This window comes from Phascolarctos cinereus, unplaced genomic scaffold (genome assembly GCF_003287225.1).
Source record: "Phascolarctos cinereus isolate Bilbo 61053 unplaced genomic scaffold, phaCin_HiC Scaffold_4;HRSCAF=312, whole genome shotgun sequence".
Taxonomy (NCBI): Eukaryota; Metazoa; Chordata; class Mammalia; order Diprotodontia; family Phascolarctidae; genus Phascolarctos; species Phascolarctos cinereus.
Window position 1 is genome coordinate 227,494,738 of NW_027555847.1, and position 23,958 is coordinate 227,518,695.

Genomic DNA, 23,958 nt, shown 5'->3' on the forward strand with positions numbered 1-23,958 from the left:
GAAAAAGTTATGCCAGAAATTTTAAAATGTCCATGGAGACCACTGTTTGAAGGAATATATTTTGTTTCTTTAAAGCTTTTCCAAAGTTTAAGTCCCAAGAAGACAAACATGACAAAAACACACATCTTTACAGGTTAGGAGAGAGGAAACGTCAACTGGCATCGTATACCTTGTCACCAATCGTAATGAAGGTCCTAGAGTCCAGGTTCCTGGGAGGCCTGGAAAGAAAAAAGAAAATCCCATGAGTCTTTTCACTGGGGCTTCAAATGCTCAGCTGTGTCTTGAGCATCATGATCAGAAGACAATGTAATAGAATCAGCACTGGGTGAAGATCTGGGTTCCCATCCCACCTCTAATTCTCAATAGCTATGTGGCTCTAAGCAACTCAATATTTCTGACCTCAGTCTCCTCTTCCGGAAAATGGGGATACCTAGCTACTTCACAAAGTCATCATAAGCCTCAAATGAAATGATATGTATGTAAAAACACTTTATAATTACAGAACATCAGCTAGTAGTCATAATCACCAGAAGAGCCTCCCTGTTCACTCTGAAAGCTGACACCAATATTTTACTCACAAGGGAATGATCTCAGCCTAAATCACATGTTCTATCCCACAGTAAGTTGTCAAGAGGACAGACACCTTACTGACTCAAAGAATCCAATGCCCTCCTCCCCCACTGGCTTATTCTGGCTTATTTCAGGGCAGATAAAATACAAACTCATCTATCTTTTTACATTCTGGTTCCAAACTATCTTTCCAGACTGTTCACATATTACTCCTCCTCTCACACGTTCTGTGTACCTGCCAAACTGGCCAATTTGCTGTTCTCCATAAAGAACATTCCCTCTGCCTCCACTAGGCCTTTCTGTTCCCCATGCCTGGAATGCTTTCCCTCTTCAGCTCCCAGCTCCATCTTGTAGAATCCCTAGACTTCCTTCAAAGACAACTCAAGGTGCCAATTTCTCCAAGAGCATTTAATGCTCTCCTAACCATCTTCTTCTCCCACCCCCTTGTCCTTCCCCCTGGAAACTACTTTGTATTAATGTCTACATTTTGTACATATTTATCTATATATATGGTGTTCCTTTCCCCTCCTTCAAGTAGAACATAAGCTCTTTGGGGGCAGGGATCGTCAACCTTTGTCTTTGCAACTCCAGCTTCTAGTACAGCGCCCCTGAACATTTGTTGAATTAACTGAGAATTGACTTAACTGTTGAATTAACCAAGGTGCAAGAGGGCACTGGAATTGGGTACTTTACAAGGGGTAAAGAGTATGGCAAAGCCTGACCAAATGGCCCTATTTTCAAATACCCCCCGCCCATGGCAACAGATTATGCCCATCACTGAGTGTTGGTGGGAAGAGGTCAAACTTGCTTACAAGCCTGAATTAAAGGGTCTGCTTCTGATTTCACAAAACCACATTTAAATATTCTCAGGAAGAGGGGACCCACTGCCTATCAGGTCTAATACTCCCAAAATAAGCAAAGTGGCCATTTATCACTGAATTTAGTCAAGCCAGCTCCCCATAACCCTCCAAAATTACCCTGGCCAATTACTAGATTGGACGAGACAAGCTTCAGGATCTCAAGTTACCCCATAAAAAGGCATGCTTAGGGTTAACTGTGGTGGCCTAAAAACATTCTGGCAGAGCAAAAGATACCAAGCTGAAAAAGTTTCAGAGAGAAGTGTCTCTCAGAAGATCACAAAGCCTCATTCCAAAGGACAGGGTCAAGCCCATCTTCAGGCCTCTTCCATTCTTCTTCCTATCCACCCAAAGGGCTATAAAGATGACCATTTTGAACCTCAAGTAGCGATAGCCCCTTACTTACTATTCCCTTTTTTTTTTAATTTATTATTTTATTTTTCCCCAGTTACATGTAAAAACAATTTGTAACATTCATTTTTAAAACTCTGACCTACTTACTATTTTCTGATGGGATTTATCAAGGACTAGTTCTTATACACTGTAGATTATTTGTAGCTATCTCACATCCCCAACCAGACTGGAAACTTCCTGGGGGAAAGAAACAACCAAGCTCTGCATCTCCTCCCACCAAGTACAGAGCCATCCGTGGGGCCTGATGTGTGGTGAACTTGCCACTTAAGCTGCTGCTTATGAAAGCCCAAGACCATGTGTGTGGGAAGAGACAGCAACAAACTTACGTTGGGTTGGAGACAGGTGGCTTGTTGGAGACACATGATATTTTTAAATCCTTCCTGTTCTTGATTTTTCCTGGAAAACAGAAAAAAAAAGGTATTCCTTGAAGTTCACAGAGATCAGAAGCTCTTAAGTTGGGGGTCTGTGTGCTTTTAAAATAAATTTTTTTAATAACCATATTTCAATGTAATTGGTTTCTTTTCTAATCCTACATATTTATTATCCTGAGAAGGGGTTCACAGGTTTTCCCCAGACTGCAAACGGGGTTTGGGACACACAAAAAAAGATTAAGAACCCCTAAATAAACACATATAATAACAATAGCTGGCATTTATAGAGCACTTCTGAGGTCTGCAAAGCACTTTATTTATCTTATTTCACTTGAGCCTCATAACTCTGCCAGGCAGGTACAAAGGACTTATCCTCATTTTAGAGATGAGGCTTAGAATTATGAAGTGACTGGAGCCATGGTCACACAGCGAACAGATGGCAGAGGCAGAATTTGAATCCAGGTCTTCCTGATTCCAAGTCTAGCTCTCCCTACACTATGCTTGTCAAGATTACACAATTTTTTTTAGGTTGCTGCTGTCAAATTCCAGTATTACCCCAAATTTTGCACTTCCATGAATTACATCCCACAGGACTTCAGGCTATCTTCTGGCCAAAATCTCCCCTTCCTCTCCTTTCCTTCCCCACCCCACCCTTTCCCCTACCTACCTCTACCTCTGCTCCCAGCAAGGCCCATCTGCTGGTAACTCTTGGGAAACTAAAGTATGAAGGTGAAATGGCTCCCACGGTCAATCTCAGAAGCTGGTGTGACCTCTGAGTCTCTGTCCCCTGCTCAGACTCCCAGCCCATGCCTCAAGCATGAAGTAACTGCAGACCCACAGCCCCTGTCAATCAGCTTCTCCACCTGGTCTGGCACTCTGGAGGCCAGGCAGCTGTCAACCTCCATCCACCTAGTTTGCCACAGAGACCCAGGACATGACCAGGCAGGCACAAGAAGAGAAGATCTGGCAGCCTGACTGATGAGGGGGAACTACAACATTACAGTCTTGTGAGATGATGCCATCTCTTTCAAAAGGCTGGAGACTAAGGAGACGCCATTTCCTTTTCAGTTACCAAAGGTCTGAGTAGGCTTCTACGAAGAGTCTACGTTAGCCTGGAGTCAGCCTCAAGTGACATTTACCAGTAATATCGGCTGCCTTAAAGTTAGAGGATCATAGGTCTAGTGCTGGAAGAGTCCTCAGGGCTACTACAGCTTATTCAGAAACTGAGGCTGAGGGAACCTACGTAATTTACCCAAAGTTATCATAAAAGTTTGTACTGAGATTTAAACTCAGCTCCTCTGATTATTATATTTTCTTTCTATTATACCATACACACTGCCTCTGTCCATGATTCCTTCAACCCAGCCTTGGGTCCCTATTTCAGGGGACCCTCTACCCAGCATTTCCAAGCATCAACCACACACACACACACACACACACACACACACACACACACACACCTCAGTCCCTCCCTCATATTGAAACTTTTAGACCATCTTTGATCAAAAACAACTGTACCTAACATCAAGAAAGTTGACTTCTCTCTTCTGAGGCAAGCCCTGGCTTGTACTATATTAACCTATATTCTTTCCATCCTGCCATTCCCCGCCCCCCCAATAACTTGGTCACTAACACGAAGACTATTTTGTCTTCCTCTGGAAATGAATTATGAGAAGAGAAGGCCTCTTCTGAATTCCTGGAGCTTTTGAGAGATAAAACTGGTAAAAACCCAGGTTTGCTTGTCTAGCAATAACAGAACTGAAAATTAAAACACTCAACTAAGAGACAAGAATCTACCATTTCTGTTTCCAGTTCAGTTAGTGACTTGGTGACAGACAAATATCTCTGTGCTTGTTTTCCCCAGTTTGCCCAACGATGACCTCATTGAGGTGAGATGGTGGAGAGTGAAGAGAGAATGAATGAGTCAAAGAATGAATGACTCAGGGTTTGGGATTCATGCCCTCAGAAGAAAGGTACTAAAAAGTACACTTTTTTCAGGAAAAAAGTGGAAGGGGCCAGAGTTTCAGTAGGCCAGACACCATAAAGACAGACCACATCCTCCTAAGACAGATCTAGACACAATCACTTCTATCCAGCACCAGAATAAAAGGGGTCACTGATGCTAGGGAAAAGAAAAAGGCTGTTGTTGCAGTAAAAGAGAGGCCATGACCTTTCAGTTTAGAGACCTAGGTCTTAAACATAGCTTATTATGTCATAGAAAAAAAGGCTGATTTCCCATTCTTCACTGGGGACAGCCACGAGTGGAACCATTTTGGGACCACCAAATAAAGCTTTCTGCTCTCTTCTCTAATGAAGTCCTAAATACTGCCACACTGAATTATCCTTCTGAGCTTTGCAGTCTCTATTAGGAATGTGACTGGCTCAAGGCTAAGCAGGATATAAGGCGTAATACAGAGGGAATAGGAAGGAGCAAGGCCAGGGTGGAAAAGATAACACTATAAGAAAAGATGGCTCCTATAATCAAGCTATTAGACTGACTCCCAGCAACAAATCATTTTGACTCAACAGGCATTTATTAGGTGGCTACTGTGTGCCTGGCACCAAGCTACATGCTAGCCATACAAAGACAAAAATGAAAACAGTCTCTGCACCCAAGAAGCTTACAAATGAGTCACTTTGCCAGGCTTCTGTGGCTACGAGAAACCCATACATTCTGATATGGAGAGAAAAAAAATGGCTCCGTTTAAATCCCTCAGGGTCTAGCATCCCAAATTACCCAGGCTCTCATTTGCCTAGGGAAACAGACGATTATCTTAAAACCATCTTAAAGTCCATTTCTTCCATGAAACTTTGAGATAAAGCAACTTGCCCACAGCTAGACAGATAGTGCCAATGGCAGGATTTGAACCCAGCGTCCTGTCCACTGTACCAAAGCATAGATCAGTTTCATCTCCCCAAGTACTATCACTTTACTGAGAGTCAAGATTCCATGGCATACTCTGTTCTCCCAAGAGGCTGCAGGCACTTAAATGAATTCTCCTGGGCTCCCCAAGCAGAGGTCTCATTCAAGGACGCTGCTTCTGTAGACACAGCTCTAAATCAGCAAACATTTGCTTGACAAACGTGCTTGTGTGGAGGTGCTCTAAGTCCTGGGATCTCCTGGACCCACAGCTGACAGTCAGATCCAGGCAGGGAATTTTGCCAGATGCTTGGAGCAGTGTGTCCCTTACTGGTAGGTCAGCTCCCTGTCTCCCTCAGTCTGGGACACTAGAGGGCACCATGGCCTTGGAATTGTCAATGGGCTCAGTTAGAACAACCCACAGTGTACACTGTTCATCCTCCTCTGCTCGTTAAGGCAGAGTTCTCACCCAAAAAAAAAGGGTCGAGCGGGAGCATCTCTATTGGAATCATGACCATCAAGGTAAACTCTTATAAGGAACAGACAATTACAGAGAGAAGGGATCAGCAGTCCAATTCAGTTCAACAAATATTTAAGCATCTACTACATTCAAATGAGTATTGACCCAGAGAACACTGGAAAGCCCAATGGCTTTGGAGTCAATGATGGCCTATTACCTCTAGGTCCAAACAAAATTCTTTGGCTTTTATTGTTGTTTGGTCCTTTAAGTCATGTCCAGCTCTTGGCGACCTCATTTGGGGCTTTCTTGGCAAAGATACTGGAGTGGTTTGCCATTTTCTTCTGCAGCTCATTTTACATATGGGGAAACCGAGGCAAACAGAGTGAAGTGACTTGCCCAGGGTCACACAGCTAGAAGTGTTTGAGGCAGGATTTGAACTCAAGAAGAGTCTTCCTGACTCCACGCCAAGCATTCTGTCCACTGAGCCACCCAGCTGCCCTTTAAAGCCCTTCACAACTTAGCCCCTTCCCACCTCTCCAGTCTCCTTACATCTTAATCCCCTACACTTACTGTTTGATCTCCTGGTCCTCCAATTTGACACCCCATCTCCCTCCTGACTCCAGGCATTTATACTGGCTATTTCCCATGCCTGGAATCCTCTGCCTCCTTATCTCCACCTCTTGGCTTCCCTCAAGTCCCCACCAATATCGCACCTTCTGGGAGACCCCTCTTCCAAGCCTCCTCAATCTTACTGCCTTTCCTTCTAAAACCACCCCACGTTATCCCCTACATACCTTGTTTGTACATACTTGCTTATATGGTGTTTACTCCATTAGATGGTGAGCCCCTTAAGAGTGGGAACTGGTTTTTGCCTTTCTACGGATCCCCAAATATTAGCACAGGGCCTGGCACACAGTAGGTGCTATGTAAATGTTTGTTGACTGACTGGGTTCAAATGTCAACTCTGCTACTTACTGCCTATCTGATCTCATCCTAGTTACTTAAACTTTTGCCAAGAGAGGTTCCTTATCTGTAAGATAAGGATGGTGGACCAGATGGCCTCAGGCCCCCTCCAGCTCTACATCTATGACTCCACCGCAATGGAGAGGTAACATGGTAGGGATACCCATTTTGTAACACGTTACAAACAAGGAACTAAAAACTGGCATAAGATGTCAAAGAAAGTCCAAATGAAAAAATGAGTTGGTTACACGGGAGAGAGAGGGTTAACTGCTAAACAGCCTGGAGTGCTCCTCAGCTATCCTCTCCATGTCAAGAGGAATCAAGGTAGGCCCCCAGCACATTGACAGACCCCAACCTTTTATGGGGAACCTAAGGAAGGAAATGGACAAGTTATGTAGGATGGGCAGCCATGGATGGGTTGTGAGGTCAACGGAAAAGCCCCATTAATGACAGCATAGAGAATAATAATAACAGCTAAAAACATATATAGCGCTTATTACTATGTACAAGGCACTGAGCTAAGCGCTTTACATTTATTATCTCATTTGGGCCCCCTGGAAGGTAGGTGCTCTTATTATCCCCATTTTACAAATGTGGAAACTGAGGCATTTGTTTAACCTTTGTTTAAAGGTTAAATAGCTTGCCCAGAATCACACAGCTAGTAAGTGGTTAAGGCCAGATTTGAATTCAGGTCTCCCTGATTCCAGGCTTCATGCCACCCACTACTCTTACACCACCAAGCTGCCCACAATTCCACCTGAGTATCTAAATATATGCAGGGCATTGATTTAGGCATGAAAAGCAGAAAAACATGACCTGGAAGAAGCAGCAGAGTAGAGTAAAGAAAAAACCCTCAGAGAGTGAGAAGCCCTGAGTTTGAATATCAGCTCTCCCATTCTCTAGCTCTGAGATTGTGGGCACTTAACTTCTCAGTCTCAGTTTCCTAATCTATAAAAATGGGGATAATATCACTTTTATCTTGCAGAGCTGCTTCAAAGGAAACAGTTTACACAATTTATAGTGACTTAAGAACAGGAGATTACACACACAGAAAGGAAGAGAACAAGAAATTAGGATGAGAGAAGACACAAGGAAAGTATTGCTAGATGGATCTACAATCAAGACAAACAGACTTACTGATATATTATTTAAATATACTGTATTACACAGTATTATTATAGACTTCTTATATGCATATTGTAATACTGATAAGAAGAGCTCAGGATCAAAAAGGGTGAAGCAAGGTCAAACGCAGAGCAAATCCTTGCTGACAACCAGGGATGCCAAAAGGATCAGGTCAGAAATCATGTCACATGTGAGAGGTGACACTCTCCACTAAAAACTTTAAGGATCTACTACAGAGCAATTAAATTCCACAGTAATGACACTCTAACAGTGAATTAATTCACCACTTTAATAAAAAAAAAAACCCTGATTCATTTCTTAAAGAGGCCTATTCAGTGAATGGGTGTTGCCTCACTCAAAGTGAGAACAAAGTGAGAAAAAACCTTAGCTTAAAGGGGCCAGGGTCTCCCACTGCATCCTGGGCCATCTCCAATCATGCTGATGAATATCTGGCCACTGCACCCAAATGGCTCTGGAGGAGAGTGTGAGGCTGGTGACTTTGCACAGCCCTCTCTCACTCAAATCAAAGTCAACAGCAAGTCATGTCATCACCTCCCTGATGTCATGGTCCTCTTCCAAAACGAAGGACAAACCACAACCACACACAAACAACAATTCACCACTATGTGAAATTGGGCTCCACTACTGTTTTTTGTTCAGTCATTTCAGTCGTGTCTGACTCTTGGTGACCCCATTTGGGCTTTCCTTGGAAAAGACAACGGAATGGTGGTTTGCCATTTCCTTCTCTGGTTCATTTTACAGATGAGTAAACTGAGGCAAACAGGGTTAAGTGACTCACCTAACATCACAAAACTAGTGTCAGAGGCCAGATTTGATGATGAGTTTTTCTGATTCCAAACCCAGTGCTCTATCCACTGCCACCTAGCTGCCCTTGGGCCCTACTATAGATCGATGGTAACCCCCAGAGAATACAGTGCCATCTAGTTCAATCCATACCCTAAAAATAATACCCCCTACAGCATACTTGACCACTCTGGGCATAACCCAAGACTTTGTCCTGAGCTATCCTCTGCCTGGGACCTTCATCAGCTACCATGGGTTCAGTGATGACACCCAGTTCTATCTATCTAGCCCTGGTCTCTCTTCTGAGCTCCACTTCTACATCCATCAGTCAGCTAGCATTTATTAAGCACCTACTATGTGCCAGGCACTGTGCTAAATGCTGGGGATAGGAAGGGGGGAAAAAAAACCACAGTCCCTGCTCTCAAGGAACTCATGGTCTAATGGAGAGAACAACATGCAAATAACTAGGCACACACAAGATCCATATGGATAAGACATAAATGGGATAAACTGGGAGTAGTATTAGAAGGAAGGTATCTTAGGGTGAAGACGACTAGGAAAGGCTTTTTGGAAAAGGTAGGATCTTAACTGAGATCTGAAGGAAGCCAAGGAAGCCAAGAGGCAGAGACAAGGAGAGAGCCTTCTAGACATGGGGGACAGCTAGGGAACACGTCTGGAGATACACTGTCACGTCAGCGGAACAGCAAGGAAGCCAGGGTCACTGGATCACACAGTAAGTAGAGAAGAGTAAGGTCTAAGCAGACCAAAGCACTTTATAAACCAGAGGATATAACGTCTGATCTCAGAGGTGATAAGGAGCCAACTACTAGATATTTCCAACTGGATGTCCCATAGGTATCTCATTATCTTTTCTTCCAAATCTGTTATTTTTGTCAAAGGCGTCATCATTCTTTCAGTTACTTACGTTTGTAACCTTGGAGTCATCTTTAAATTTTCTGTTTCAGCATGGTAAGACGAGTGCCTTTAGAGGCCCAGGGGTCAAATCTGCCTCAGAAGCTTATTACCTAGGTAACCTGAGGCAAGTTCCATAGAGGCCTCAGTTTCTTCATCTGTAAAATGAAGAGGAAGGACCAGAAAGCATCTGAGATCCTTTCCAGCGTGAGATCTCTGCTCCCGTGATTCTTACCTCCCATATCCAACTAACTGTGATGTTTTGTTGTTTCTCTCTCCACAGCTCATCTTGCATCTGCTCCATTCTCTTTACTCATGCCACGACTACCCAGCACCGGCCCTCCTCACACCTGGCTGGAACTCTTGCTCCCTCCATGCTCCCCCCCTTCTCCCACCCCACCCTTGGAGGCAAGCAAGGTTAAGTGCCTTGCCCAGGGTGACACAGCTTGTAAGTGTCTGAGGCCACATTTGAACTCAGGTCCTCCTAACTCCAGGACCAGTACTCTGTGCATTGCACCACCTAGCTGCCCGATGGAACTCTTGCAATAGCCTAGCCTCCTCCTTAGTCTCCATATCATCTTTCCCTTCTTCAAGCTGAGTGGAGACTCAGCTATCAATGAAAACATGGCTCTATTACAGAACATACAAATGCACTAGCAAGTGACAACAAATAACACAAATAGACAGCAGTGACACTGCAGCAGAGACTACATGACAAGCTTAAGCAATACAAAGCGATAATGGCACCTGAGGTGGGAGATCACAGAAGGCTTCTTGGAGGAGGTAGCATGTAAGCTGGACCCCTGAAGGGTGGCTAGAAGTGGTTATAGTTCAGAAGTCTCTATACCTAGACTTCTCCCCCTCTTTTGACTGAGCACAATCCTCTTTTAAAAGGGCAGGGTAATAGGGCAGCTAAGTGACCCAGTGGGTAGAGCATGAGTCAGGAGGACCTGAGTTCAAATGCAGCTTCAGATACTTACTAGCTGTGTGACCCTGGGCAAGTCACTTAACCCCAAATGCCTTTTAAAAAAAAAAAAAGGCAGGGGAAGCGAGCCCAGGCAGGCCCTACAAGTATAAGGAAATGGCATGAGCAAAGGCAAGAGACCAGGAAAGCATTCATACAGTCAAAAGATCACAGATCTAGATCAGAAAGGTATCTAAGAGGACACTTAGTGAATCCTGGGAACATTTTACAGTTAAGGTAAATACGGTTCAGAGTGCTTACATTATGGCCAAGGCCCCAGGAATGCAAAGCATCAATGTCAAGATTTGAACCCAGGTTCTCTGTCTCCAAATTAAATGCTCTCTCCCTGGCACCATGCTGGAAATTGACTTAAACTGAAGACCTAACAAATTGGGAATTAGGACAGAATTCTTCCTTTCTACCCGTGACTTCAACAGGAGAAGCAGCTAAGAGCAGAGCAGGAAGAGAAGTATCTTGGGCTGAGAAAAGAGGCTTAGCCTCCTCTCCACTACCTGCCAAGATAACCTGCTGCCCTGAGGTAGCCAATTCGGACCAACCCCAAGAAAATGAAAAAAGCACATTTCTGTAAGTCAGAACAGCTCTGGCTTAGTGCAATATCCCAAGCCCTTCTGGGCTCACTGAATTAGACCTTTGCTCTGTCCTTGGAAGCAACAAAGAGTCAAGGACCCTTTGCCAAGCACCCAGCCCTCTGCAATGCTGCAACCCCTTTCCTTAACATTATTCTCTATTCTCTGCCTTTTCCTTCTCAACCGAAGATCACAAAGAAAGAATCTATTTACCAGTGCTGTTTTTACTCAGCTGCAAGAGGGAGAGGTCTAAATCTAGAGGAAGTCTAACTATGCCAACACATCTGCAGACACAAGGCATGGGTCCCAACTTGGAAGGGGGTGGAGGACTGGTAGTGACGATCTGGGTCTGTTCCCCACTTCCTGCCCGGCCCAGAAAGGATGCGCATCCTTTCTTCTGCAGGAAGCCAAGAAGTTCTCCCAATAAGCATAACTGATCCCTCTGTAATAGTGGCCTGGGGAAGCCATATATAGGGAGAAAAGCACAATGGGGTCTGCAGCCAGAGGTCCAAGCTCCTGACCCTCGGTGGCTTTGGTCTCTCTGGGCCTCACTTTCCTCCTCTATAAAATGGGCACATAATAATTCTTGCCATACCTATGCTAAGGTAAACTTGATAATGCACCTTTTGTTTAGAGCCATTTTTTACAGGTATTTGGAGGGGTTTGGAGGAGAGCTCAAGAAAGTCACTGCTTTTACTCTGCCCTCTTGGCTCTGTTGGTAATGCACATTTTGAAGCGTAAAGGACAAAAGCGCTGATATTTAAACACAGCTCTAAGATTTTACGAAGCAGTAGCCCTATCTCCGTCTCCTCAGACTCTCACAATAACTCTGTGAAGGTGCTCACTAAAGATTATCCTTAAATATGTTTAACAGGAATGCAAATGTATAGGCCATATCAGATTGTGCACCATCTTGAGGAGGGTGGTGGGGAGGAAGGGGGAGAAAAATTTTCAACTCAAAAGCATATGGAAGTGATTATTGATAAATCAAACTGAATTAATTTAAAAAAAACAAATAAAGATCATCCTTGGTTCCAATGTACAGATAGGGAAATGAGCTCAGAATGGTAAAGTGACAGGTTCTTCAACCATTCCATAGCTAATAATGTCAGGATCCAGATAGGGATGCAAGTTTCCCCTGCAGCAGAGTATAAAGCTCCCAGACAGTAAAGAATGCTTGGCTTTTGTCTCTGGGTCCCCAACATCTATCCCAGTGCCTTGCACAGAACAGGGGCTTAAAGTAAAGGTCTGCTGAGCTGAACGGCATTAACTCCAGGTCCAGAGGTCTCCCCATTATACTGCAATGCCCTAATCACAACTGGCCAGCTAGCTCTCGTTTCAAGAATAACCCACAAAATCAGGCCTCTTGGGCTGTCATCCCCTAGCCCTTCAGTGCCTGAGAACCCATCTGAGTGGGAAGTACCCAAGGGCCCAGCTGTCCTAGGACCACTCTTGCCAACAGGCAAGATTTCCCCAGCTAGAAGCCACTAACCTCCAGGTCCCACTAACCAGGAAGCTATAAATAGGACCAGAAGAATGCAGCTCAGCTGATCTGGGGTGGAGATCAATTCAGCTTTCAATGACCCAAGAGAAGAAATTCGCAGACTTATAATCTGTATTGCTTTTTAAAGTTCTTTCTTTTACAAAATTCAAGATACAAGCAGCCTGGCAGGAAGTGGTTGTAAAAGGCTACAGGATACCTGGCACAGCAGAGCCACAGGGCACTCTCCTGGGCCTTGGGCTACCTCCCAACCCTCTTCTTCACTCCATTCACTTTTCAAACAAGCATTTATTGAACACCAATGTGCCTTGCACTAGATACAAAGACAAGAACAACAGTCTCTGCCCTCAAGGAGCTTGTATTCTTCAGAGCAGGGGGCAGAGGGGAGAAACAATATCTACCCAGATAAAATGAACAAAAAATATTTACAAAATAAATAAAAGGCAATCCTGAGATGAGGAAACTAGCAAGTGAAGATATTAGGAAGAGCTTCATGTCGGGGTGGCAGTTGGAGACTAGCTAGGCATTTTGTAAGTGAACTTGCAGTTAGGAAGACTTGGATTCAAATCCTGCCCCAGCCTGACCCTGGGAAAGTCACATAACCGCTCTCTTAATTTCTGGTAAAATGAAGGAGGAAATGACCTTCCAGCTCTAAGTTGATGCTTCAGTGATCCTAAGAAGAAGGTGAGGAGGAAAAGCACAGCCTTTACAAAAGCACAGGGCTGGAATGTGGTGTACCAGGGACAGCCAGTTTGGCTACAACATAGAGTACACGTGAGAAAGAGAGTAAAATGCACTAGGCTCAGAAGAGGTAAGCTGGAGCCAGATTCTGAAGGGCTTTAAATACATAAAGGGGGGGAAAAAAAGAGGGATGTGTACTTTATCCCAGAGGCAAGAAGGAACCACTAGACTGCTAAGCTGAGGGACAAGTTTCTGGGCTGTGAAAGATAACTACTCTCTTAGAAAAGTTAAGCCATCAAACAACCCGAAAACACACCAAAGAAGACCCCCTCCTCCCCTCAGGAATTTGGAGGGAGGAAGAGAAGTGCCCTGACTGGACTGAGTCACACTGGCTCCCCAGGGTATCCCAGTAACAAGCCTCTCCTGCCTCTCTCTTCACAGCCTGAGACCTGAAGTCCTACATTAACTAGACCTCCTGCAGGCTGTGCCTTCCAAAGCCTGTCAAGACCCCAAAGAAACTGCCCCATCCTAAATTCATCAAGTTAGAATTAGAAGCTAGACCTAGAGCTTTCCTCAGGGACCTAGAAGCCCCAGAGAGTCATTAACGTCACCAGCAGGATACCACCCCAGGGACATGTTCACAACGTGTGTGGAGCTTTCCAAGACAGGAGAGCCATGTTCCTATTAAAGTTTAAGACTGCATTAAAATTTGGGGGGTATTCTGTATGTGGTGTATGCATCTAGATGTACATGGGTACATATATAGATATACAAAATCTATTTTCTATAAATCATTTTAAGTGCATTAGGAAGCTCACAGTTTCATAAATCACTCAGGGAATCCTTTTCCCAAGAACTCTTTTGTAATGTTTTTGGGTAATAGAAAGACACTAAATTTGTAATCAGAAGACTAGGGTTTGAATCTCAGCCCCCACCACTTACTTACTGGCTGTGTGACCCTGGACAAGTCATTTAACCTCTTCTTCGCATCAGTTACCTCATCTGTCACAATGGGAGTGAAGTACTTGCATGACCTACCTCATAAGAGATCAAAAGATATAACATGTAAGGCACTACATGAGGCGATTATGATAATCACCACCCAAACAATCAATTTGGCGATTTCAGGTTTTCACACGTAGAATTCTGTGTTTTGTTTTGATGTCTCCCTCCCTTCCAAACACGGCACTTGTGTTATAGATGGGGACAATACAAGCATTGTGAGTGATAACACATATGTTCTTAAATCTAACCACACCTTAAATCAGTGACCAAACCTAGACTAAAACCCAGGACCAACAGAAGAATAAGAAAGCCTCCCCAGTCCTTCCCCTCACCCTACTCCCCCCAGCCTCTGTCTTCTACAGAAGTTATCGAATGACCATCACTCTCTCAGAGACAGTATGTGATGTAATCATATAGCTGAAAAGGCAGCCATGTGAAGTATGCATGAACACAAAGGGAAACTTCTTTAAGAGATTGCTTCCAAGACTCACATGAACTGATGCTGAGTGAAGTGAGCAGAAGCAGGAGAACAGTGGACACAGTAATAGAAACATTGTGTGATGATCAACTATCACAGATTTAGCTCTTCTCAGCAATACAATGATCCAAAGCAGTTCCAAAAGACTCATGATAGAAAATGCTATCCACATGCAGAGAAACAACTTTGGAGTCTGTAATGGGAAAATATGTTTAATATGAATGTATCCGTACAGCCTGTATCAGATTGCATACCACCTTAGGGAGGTGGGAAAGGAGTGGGGAGAATATTTAAAACTCAAAATCCTGCAGAAGTGAATGATGAAAATCAAAAATTAATTAATTAATAAAAACAAAGGACAACAACCAAACCAAAAAAAAGAAAAGAAAAAAGAACTATGGAATCTGAATGCAGTTAGAAGCATACTATTTTCACTTGCTTTTTTTCTTGTGGCAGTTCCCTTTTGTTCTGTTTCTTTCAAAACACAACTAATGTGAAATATGTTTACATGACTGCACATGTATAACTTATACCAGATTGCTTGCTGTCTTGGGGAAGGGGGATGGGAGGGAAGAAGAGAGGGAGAAAAAATTTGAAACTCAAACTCTTACAAAAAAAAATTAATGGGTTTTTTTTTGGCGGAGGGGGAGGTTTGGTGAGGCAATTGGGGTTAAGTGACTTGCCCAGGGTCATAAAGCTAGTAAGTGTCACGTCTGAGGCCGCATTTGAACTCAGGTCCTCCTGACTCCAATGCTGGAGTTTTACCCACTGCGCCATCTAGCTGCCCCCCAAAAAAAAGACTGTTGAAAACTATCTTTACATGGAATTAGAAAAAACAAAATGCTATTTACAAAAAAAAAACAAATTTCATCCTATTGTAAATATTTTAAAAGATAAATTCTAGAAAATAAATATTTGTAATTAAAATACTAACCAATAAATCTTATTTTGTGGAGTCTATGGCCATAGTGCCAATTAAAAAAAAAGAGAGGAAAACCACTTCCAAATTTAATTTTTTTAAAAAAGCAGTACATCACCACAAAAAAAAAACTAGTGTAAATAAAGCGTAACATAAAAACATTTTTTAAAAAGAGAGAGACTACGTCCAATCTAATAGTCATTTTAAGTTGATATCTAACCAGTTTTAAAATCATGCTAGTCCCTCCATCCAAATCTGATCTCTTTTCCTTCTTTAGCACTTTGTAACTATCTGCACTGCCAATGCTTGCCTTAAGTTAAAAATTGCTAGTATGTTGCATTTTCCACATACATTTCAGCTTTCTAACTAGACTATAAACTCCTCAAGGGCGGGGCCACTCTTCAACTTCTTATGATGGCACCCAACAACACCACACACAAGGCTTTGGACAACAAAGGCATAATATCCCTAAGTATCATCATCCACTAATAGAGGACATTAATACAGGTTTGTGGATTTGCAAAGTACTTTCCATACGTTTTCTCATTTGATACTTCCTTATTATTTCCCCATTTTAGAGATAAGGAAAATGAAATGAATAGAGGTTAAGTGATTTGCCCAGGATCGCACTGCTAGTGAGTTGTTCCAGTGGGTTCTTCCTAACTCCAAGTCCAGCACATTATCTGTGAGATGCCACTGGGTGGCAGAGATCCTGTTTTAAAATTTTTGTTGTTCTTCATTTGGTTCAATCGTATCTGACTCTTTGTGACCCCATTTGAAGTTTTCTTGGCAGAGATAATGGAGTGGCTTGCCATTTCCTTTTTCAGCTCATTTTACAGATGAAGAAACTGAGGCAAACAGGGTTAAGTGACTTGCCCAAAGTCACACAGCTAGTAAGTACCTGAGGTCAAATTTGAACTCAAGAAGATGAGTCTTCTGACTCCAGACCCAATGCTCTATTCACCGTGCCACTTCGCTGCCTTAAAGTTTAAAATTTTAAATCCCCATAATTTGCTAGGATCTAAAGTGATATCTTCCTAAAGATGCCAAAGGGATCTAACAGAAACCCTTACTTCACTCAATGGAGTTAAAATCGTGACAGACGGGGTCCCCTGTCTAAACTAACTTGGAGGACTCCATGTTTATAATGGCAAGCTACCCACCCACCCAGCACCCCCTGCAATTTCAGAGGTAACCTGCATGACTCCAGGTATTATAGCGTCCATAAAAGGGAAACAGCGAGCCAGAAAACACCTCTCTCTAGGCAGTGGCCACTTAATGAAGCTCCATGAAGTCCTGGTTCTGAAGCCAGCTTTGCTATTTACTACCTATCTGACTGAATAAATCATGGGGTCTCTCTGGGCTTCAGCTTCCCCTTCTGCAAAATGAAAAGAATGGACCCCATCCATTTTCATTCTAATGTGTGTACATGTATGTCTAAGACAACTCACAAATCAGAAAGATCAAAACAAAAAAAATTTTTAATCTCTTTTCCCAGTTCTATGGGAAAATATCCTTTACAGGGATGACCAAGTCACCACCCCTGCTGAGTAAATTACATTAGCTCCCTATTACCTCTAGGATCAAATAGAAAACTTTTTTTTCCCTTTAAAGTTCTTCACAATTTGGGCCCTAGCCTATCTTTTTTTTTTTTTTGGCTAGGCAATGAGGTTAAGTGGCTTGCCTAGGATCACACAGCTAGTGAGTGTCAAGTGTCTGAGGCCGCATTTGAACTCAGGTCCTGCTGACTCCAGGGCCGCTGGTGCCCCATCCACTTCGCCACCTAGCTGCCCCCTTCCAGTCTATTTGCACACCACTCCCTTCCCCTCAGTGTGACTTATCCGACTTGCTGCTCCTCACACACCACAATCCATCTCCTCTCTCGGTGCTTTCCTACTGACTGTCTCTCAAGATTACAATGGTCTGAACATCCTTTCATGTCCTTCCCCCACCAGCTCCTGGCGCTGTCCTTTCAAAGGTTACCATGTATCTCTCTGCTTCGTTAAAAACTTACATAGCACATGTCTCCGCTGTAATATAAAGTTCTCGAGGACAGAGAATATTATTTGGCTTTTGACCTTGTATATCCAGTGCCTAGCACAAGGACAAACATTAGGCACTTCATAAGTGCTTATTCACTGATTGAATCCTAGGAGTCAGTCTATGACCGTAGAGGGACAGTATCCATTCAACATGTATTGAGAATCCATCCTTTGCAGGGCAAAATACAAAATGTAGGTAAGATACGCTATCATCCCTGGCCTCATGGAGCTTCGAGTATGGGAAAGGGGATAAAAGACAGATAACAAGAACACACAATGATAAATACATTAGAAATGTGTAAAACATAATCACATGGCTTAAAAGGATGTGTCAAACCGGGAGTGATGCCACGCTTTCCCACAGTCACTACTCTTTCCACTACATCATCCTACCCATTAACCACAGAGCTCATCTCTACATCTCAGGAAGATAGGGCCCCTTAAAGGATATGAACAAAAGAAGAATTGCAAATGAATACTAACCATATGAAATCATGCTCCCTATCATTAACAAAAGAAAAATACAAATCAAAGCAGTCCTAAGTCCTCACATCCAGCAAACTAGCAAACATGACAAAAGATGGGAATGGTCAGTGTTGGAGGGGTTGTGTGCTAAGAGAGTCCCATTGGTGTATTGTTGGTGGAGGTGTGCATCAGTATTTGCATTTTGGAATTATGAAAATAAAGTGATAAAAAAAGTCCATCCCCTTTGGCCCAGAGATTTCACTACGAGGCATGTATCTCACGGACGTCACTGATAAGAAGCTTAAATGTACTGATGAAGAGGGAAGTAAGCAAATCCAAGCAAACAATATACACAATGAATACAACAATGTTAACGAAAAAAAACAACAAATATAAAACAATAAAAGTGAATGTCATAAAATTATTAAGAACAAGCAAGGCCCCAAAGAAGAACTATGAGAAGACATCCCTACCCTCTTCTTTCGCAGAGGTCAGAGGTCCGTGGGTGTAGAACACTGCATATATCATCAGACTTTTTTGATGTATTGATCAGTTTTGATGATTTTTTGCCTCTTCTCTTTTTTTTTCTTTAAAAAATATTATTTGTTATATGGGATTGCTCTCTGGGAAGAGTGAGAGATACAGGAGAAACTTTGTAATGTTAAAAATAAAAGCTACTGGGGCAGGTAGCACCGGCCCTGGAGTCAGGAGGACCTGAGTTCAAATCCGGCCTCAGACACATAACACTTACTAGCTGTGTGACTCTGGGCAAGTCACTTAACCCCAATTACCTCACATACAGAAAAAGAAAAGCTAGCAATAAAATTTTATTTTAAAAGAGTAAAGTGAGGTCATGCAATTAAAATATAATAATCAAAAGCCTGGCCTCAAAAAAAAGATTTGAGAATTTGCCCCTTTTATTCGTTGCAGGTGTCAGGAATACGGGTACAGAACATTACATATGATTTTGGATTTGTTTGGTGTGTTGGTAACTTTAGTGAAATCCGCTTTTTTTTTCTCCTTTTAAAAATTCTTTGTTTAAAAGGATGACCTTCTGGAAGTGGGGAGGAAGGAGAGAAATACTGGGAAATGCTGGTGCTGTAAAAACAAAAGGTAACAATTTTAAAAAGTTTTAAGAGAGGATGGGGCCAGGTGGTTAAGAGAGCCTCTAGCCCGGACAGGAAGGTCAATAAAAACATCCTTGATTCAGCTCAGCCCAGAGCTTCGCACAGTGCCTGGCACAACGCATTCTTAATAAATGCTTGCTGATGGACGGTTGGCTCCCTTTGGGATCAAACCGGGGTGGATGGAAGGGTATACGATGTCCTCCCTCAGGTCAGTTTCCTCCAAGCCAGGGGCTTTCCTGCTGCTCTTATCAAGGGCTCAGGTTAGGAAAAAGAAACCTAAATGCATGTATGTGGCTGCCCTGGGCCATGAGCCCAAGCCTGGCGCCTGAGAGGTGGGTGGGCAGATTCTGACAGCTGGGCAGACTCCCACTCAACACATCTCATCACAACAGTGTGTGATGAGCACTTGGGAGTGTGATGTCAAGGCCATCCCAGCAGCTGCAGGCCTTTACCTTTGGAGCAGGAAACCAGCCCCTTCCCCTTCCACCTGCTCCCTGTCATCCATTCCCCACCCCCACCCCCACCATGACTCACCAAGGAGGCCTGCAGAGAAGCAAGGGAAGTGTGAGGTCTTGGCCTTCTCCCAGAGGTAACATGGTACAGCAAAAAGAGCCAGACCTGGGTTTGAATTCTGCCCTCCTGGGCTTCCTGGGTGACTTTAGACCCTTAAGTCCCTTCACCTACCAGGGCCACAGTCTCCTAATCTTTAAAAAGGAGGGGCTGGTCTAGTCAGTCTCTGAGATTCACTGGTACAGTGAAAAGAGGACTGGACTTGGAATTAGGAAGACCTGGGCTCGGGTCCCATCTTTACCACTTTACTACCTGTGTGACGAGGTAGTCACAACTTCTCAGGGCCTCAGTTTCCTCATCTGTAAAATGGGGAGTTGGATTAGATGGTCTCTTAGGTCCCTTCCAGCTCTAGATCTACAGTCCTATAATCCCTTCTTCTTCTTCCTTTGACACCTCCCCCAACCAAAAAAAAAAAAGGCACCTAACAATGATTTGGAAGTCATTTGCCTGGGCTTCCTAAATCACATGACCTCAAAGGCAAGCACTTCCTCCTTCTGGGCTTCTACTCTGAGGCCTCTCTGCAGCCTCTGGCCTTCCTTAACAGATCTACTAACTTCCTCGACTGACAGGTCAATCACACTTGCCCATCACCCAAACTACGCACATACTTCCCCTCTCTGAATTGTATTCCAGGTTTCTTGGCATGGCCAATTCACCTCATTGATTCTACCTGGCCCCAATGCCATCAATCAGAGGAAAGCCAGGAGCACAGGGCCAACATCAGAAAATGCAATTGTTTGACGGAACTGACCTTTGAAACAGCACCTCCTCCTCTGTGCCCAGTTCACCTGCAGGTTAGGCTAGGGGAAGGCCCCACCCCCCCAGAACCCAAACACTCCAGGTGCAGAACGAAGATGGAGAGCTTCCAACCCTGGATTTCCTAGAACTCTAGTGCCCCACTGATCAACTGCCATTAATTGGTCTCTTGCACAAGGAAAAACCACTAAATACAAGGACCTGGGTTTAAGGGAAAAGGATAAAGAAGTAGGTGTACATTTAGGGAAGAGGGAAGGAGGAGGAAGGCGAGGAATCCTAGTGCCCCTGGAGACACAGAACAGGATCTAGGTGGCCATGGATAAACTGAGCACACAGGAAACACTGCAATGAAGCTAAAGGGGGGAGGGGGGGCCCGGCCTGTCACAGGTTCTTGCAATTAAACTAAAAGCTGACAGCCACAGAAATGAGTAAATCAGTGTGGTTAAGGGAGTAAGAATGCTAGTGAATAATTTGTTGGAGCAGTCTTTCAGACAAATTAACTTATCTCTTTGCTAGGGATAAAAAAAAATTGTTACACTTTCATAAATGGATAAAACAGCACCATTGGGGGGGGCCGTGAAAATAAACATCCTATAGATACATACACATCATATCTGCATTCATAACAAGGCAGTAGAAAAGTCATCTTTACAAAAGAGCTCCACCACCACCACCACCGTGCTCATCACCTGTTCCACCTCTGCTGAATCAGGCTAGTGAACTGCAAAGTCTGCACGTCCCTTCATCCATGCAGGGCCCGCCCAATTCAAGGGAAGTGGGGAGAGGGAGGGGCCTTGGCTGTTCAGGAAACACCCAAGCTAGCACCCACCCTTGCCCACCAAGCTCCACTTAAAAAAAAAAACCAAGAACAAAAACCAAAATGTGCCCACTCAATCTTGCAGCCAGGCAAACTATAGTTTGTTGTTGCTGGGTTGTGTTTTTTTGGGTTTTTTTTTCCCTGAAATTATCCCAGCCAACTCCCTACCTACCTACCCACCCAACACTGGCTTTCCAAGCAAATCCCTGGCAATCCACATTTGCATTTTCCACTTGGGGGACCCTCCAGGTTAAGGGAAAAGAGCAAGCAACCAACGGCACTATTAAAGCAAAGGTGAAAATACCACCAAATTAAATTAAATAATCCTTTTTTAAATAACTAAACTACACTAAGGCTCCCCCGATCGCACCCCTCGCCACCCTAACCCCCATTTCCACAGGTTTCCGACATTGCAACATATACCTTGCCTTTTGTCCATGGCTTCCCAGAAATGAAGTAGAGAACCAAGTGAGCCTAGGGGCAGGAGAGGTGGCAAAAGGAGCCTAAGAGTCGAACTCAAAAGCCCTTCCAGCAAAACATCATTAAGGCTTACTTCCCACACAGGCACAACAAACAAGAAGGTAGGTGCACCAGAAAGGTTGATGACCTTTTGCAAGTGACCTGGGGTTTCCGCCCCAATGCCCCGCTTCCCTTCTCTTTCCCCCCGACCCAAAGCAAAATGAATGTTGCAGGATTCTTAATCCTGCAGCCTGGGTCGGAAGGGGCAGAGGGAGAGAATCGGAAAGCTGGGAAAGGTAGATAGAGAGGAGATTCAGTGCTCGCTCTCTCGCTCTCTCTCTCTCCCTCTTTTGTAGGCAGGAGCCGTGGCAGCTGAAGTTGGGCAGTTCCAGCTCAGATTACACTTGAAAGCACAGTTGTAAAAGCTGCAGCAGTTAACTAGCAAATGACGTAAAACAGGAAACTGGACAGAAGCCAGAAAACATGGAGGCGCTGAAGCACAGGATTGTTTAAAAAAAAAAAAGGAACACACAGCGAGAGAAAAACTTTCTGGATCAGGACACGTGTTATAGAGGCTACACTGGGCGCTTTTTATTTTAAATGTTCTTTTCTGAAAGGCCTTTTTCTGGAAAGGAGACAAATGAATGTTGGAGTCCAGTGTCTAAAGTGGCTGGAGCTTGAATTCTCAACACCTAAGCCAACTTTAGTAATTCTTCTACCCTACGAAATACCCCTTTTTTGACACCCTGGGAAATGTCCCTCCTGGCCTCCAGGTGCTATCAGAAGCTGCTTCTATGCCAATTCGATCCTATCCCTCCCACTTCCCAACTAGTTTCAGTTGGGTTAAAAGTCTGCAAAAAACACAGCTTCCCCTTGCCCACTGCTAAACCCAGTTTGCAAGAGTTCTGGAAAAGCTGGCTAGGTCCCCAGGAAAAATGCTTCAGGAATGGGATTCTTTATTTCTTAAAGTGCATGATCCAACATGACCGGTTCTTTAGCATAATATGCTGGTGCATGAAAAGCAGCCAGCTGCTTGTCCTTGCATTGGACAGCAGGCACCCACTTCCAAGACAGGATTTAAACTCGGAGACAGAATGCACCCAGCCAAGTCAGGCAGTAACTGCCCTTTTTCTAAACTGTGCAAGTGTCTCCCCATCAGTGCTGCTTTCGGAGTATCTCCAGAAACAGAGAAGTCACTGGGAGCCTGTTCTGCAAGAGAAATTGTGTTTATTTCCCCCTCCTGATGATTCACCTCCCCTATCAGTTTCGGAGCAGCCTGCAGTCCAACCCACAGCACTGCAACCTGCGTCAAGAGTGAAACTAGAGCCCTTTGGAGGCTGAGAGTACCAGCTGCCAGTGCGAAGAAGTACAGGCTGCCGCGCCAATTTAACAGCTCTGAAAAATAAAAAAAAATAAAAAACAACACCACATCAACCTTGTTTAAAGTGAATGAGAGGCAGGGAGCCCTCAGCCACACGTTATTTATTCTGGATAACACAGATGTCAAAGGGCCCCGACATTCACCTGGAGGTGATCAGATCTGAAGTTTATTTGTCCCGCAGGTGCTGTGCAAATCACTGGGTCCTCACAACAGACCAGGACAAACAATGGAAACTTCATGCTGTAGACTACAAGGGCGCAGCATGTCCAAAAAACAATCTGCAGAGGGTGGCTGGAGAAAATAAGCAACATGGGGCCGACTTTCAGACACCGGTTAGGAAATGGTGCTTTCAACCGCAGGTATCTCCTGGCCACCCCGATCAAATATCTTCTTCACTCTTCTTGCTCAAGCATCCCCATTCCTCAAATCAGGCTTCCTTCCAAAGACTTAATAATGGGAACAAACCTGGCATGCACATTTCTTGCCAACAGTATGCTCCTGTTTCAAAAGCCGGTAAAATGGAGCATATGGGGTACATGTATGAGAAGCCAAGAGAGAAACTCCACAACCAGAGATAGCCTGATAATATGCAGAGAATCAGCTAGAAAAGGGGTCAGTTTAAAACACAGGACTCAACTTTGTGTCTGTGAACTTCTGTGTGAGTGTGTGTGTGTGTGTGTGTGTGTGTTTAAAAATATACTGATATTTTTATTTCAATATAATCGGTTTCCTTTTAATTTTGGGTTTTATCCATTTAAAAACATCATTCTGAGAAAGAGTCCATAGGCTTCACCAGACTGCCAAATGGTCCATGACAGGAAAAAAAAGGTTAGGAACTCCTGATTTACACCGAAGTCAGGTTTCTCTAAA

At 43.8% G+C, this 23,958-nt stretch overlaps 1 protein-coding gene across 2 annotated transcripts in view; it reads right to left on the reverse strand.

Annotated features, from left to right (window-relative positions):
- The window catches only part of MAP2K3 (mitogen-activated protein kinase kinase 3), a 77,499-nt gene that overhangs the window by 25,960 nt on the left and 27,581 nt on the right, over positions 1-23,958 (reverse strand). Inside the window, exons 1-3 of one of the 2 annotated variants that reach the window (XM_021008527.2) lie at positions 21,672-22,111; positions 2,168-2,237; positions 170-218 (exon numbers count right to left, since the gene is read on the reverse strand). In XM_021008527.2, coding sequence (XP_020864186.1) covers positions 170-218; positions 2,168-2,237; positions 21,672-21,687 — 135 coding nt within the window. In that variant the 5' untranslated portion in view covers positions 21,688-22,111. Of the gene's footprint in view, positions 1-169; positions 219-2,167; positions 2,238-21,671; positions 22,112-23,958 lie in introns of those variants that run through there. The other variant, XM_021008526.2, reaches the window with a different exon arrangement.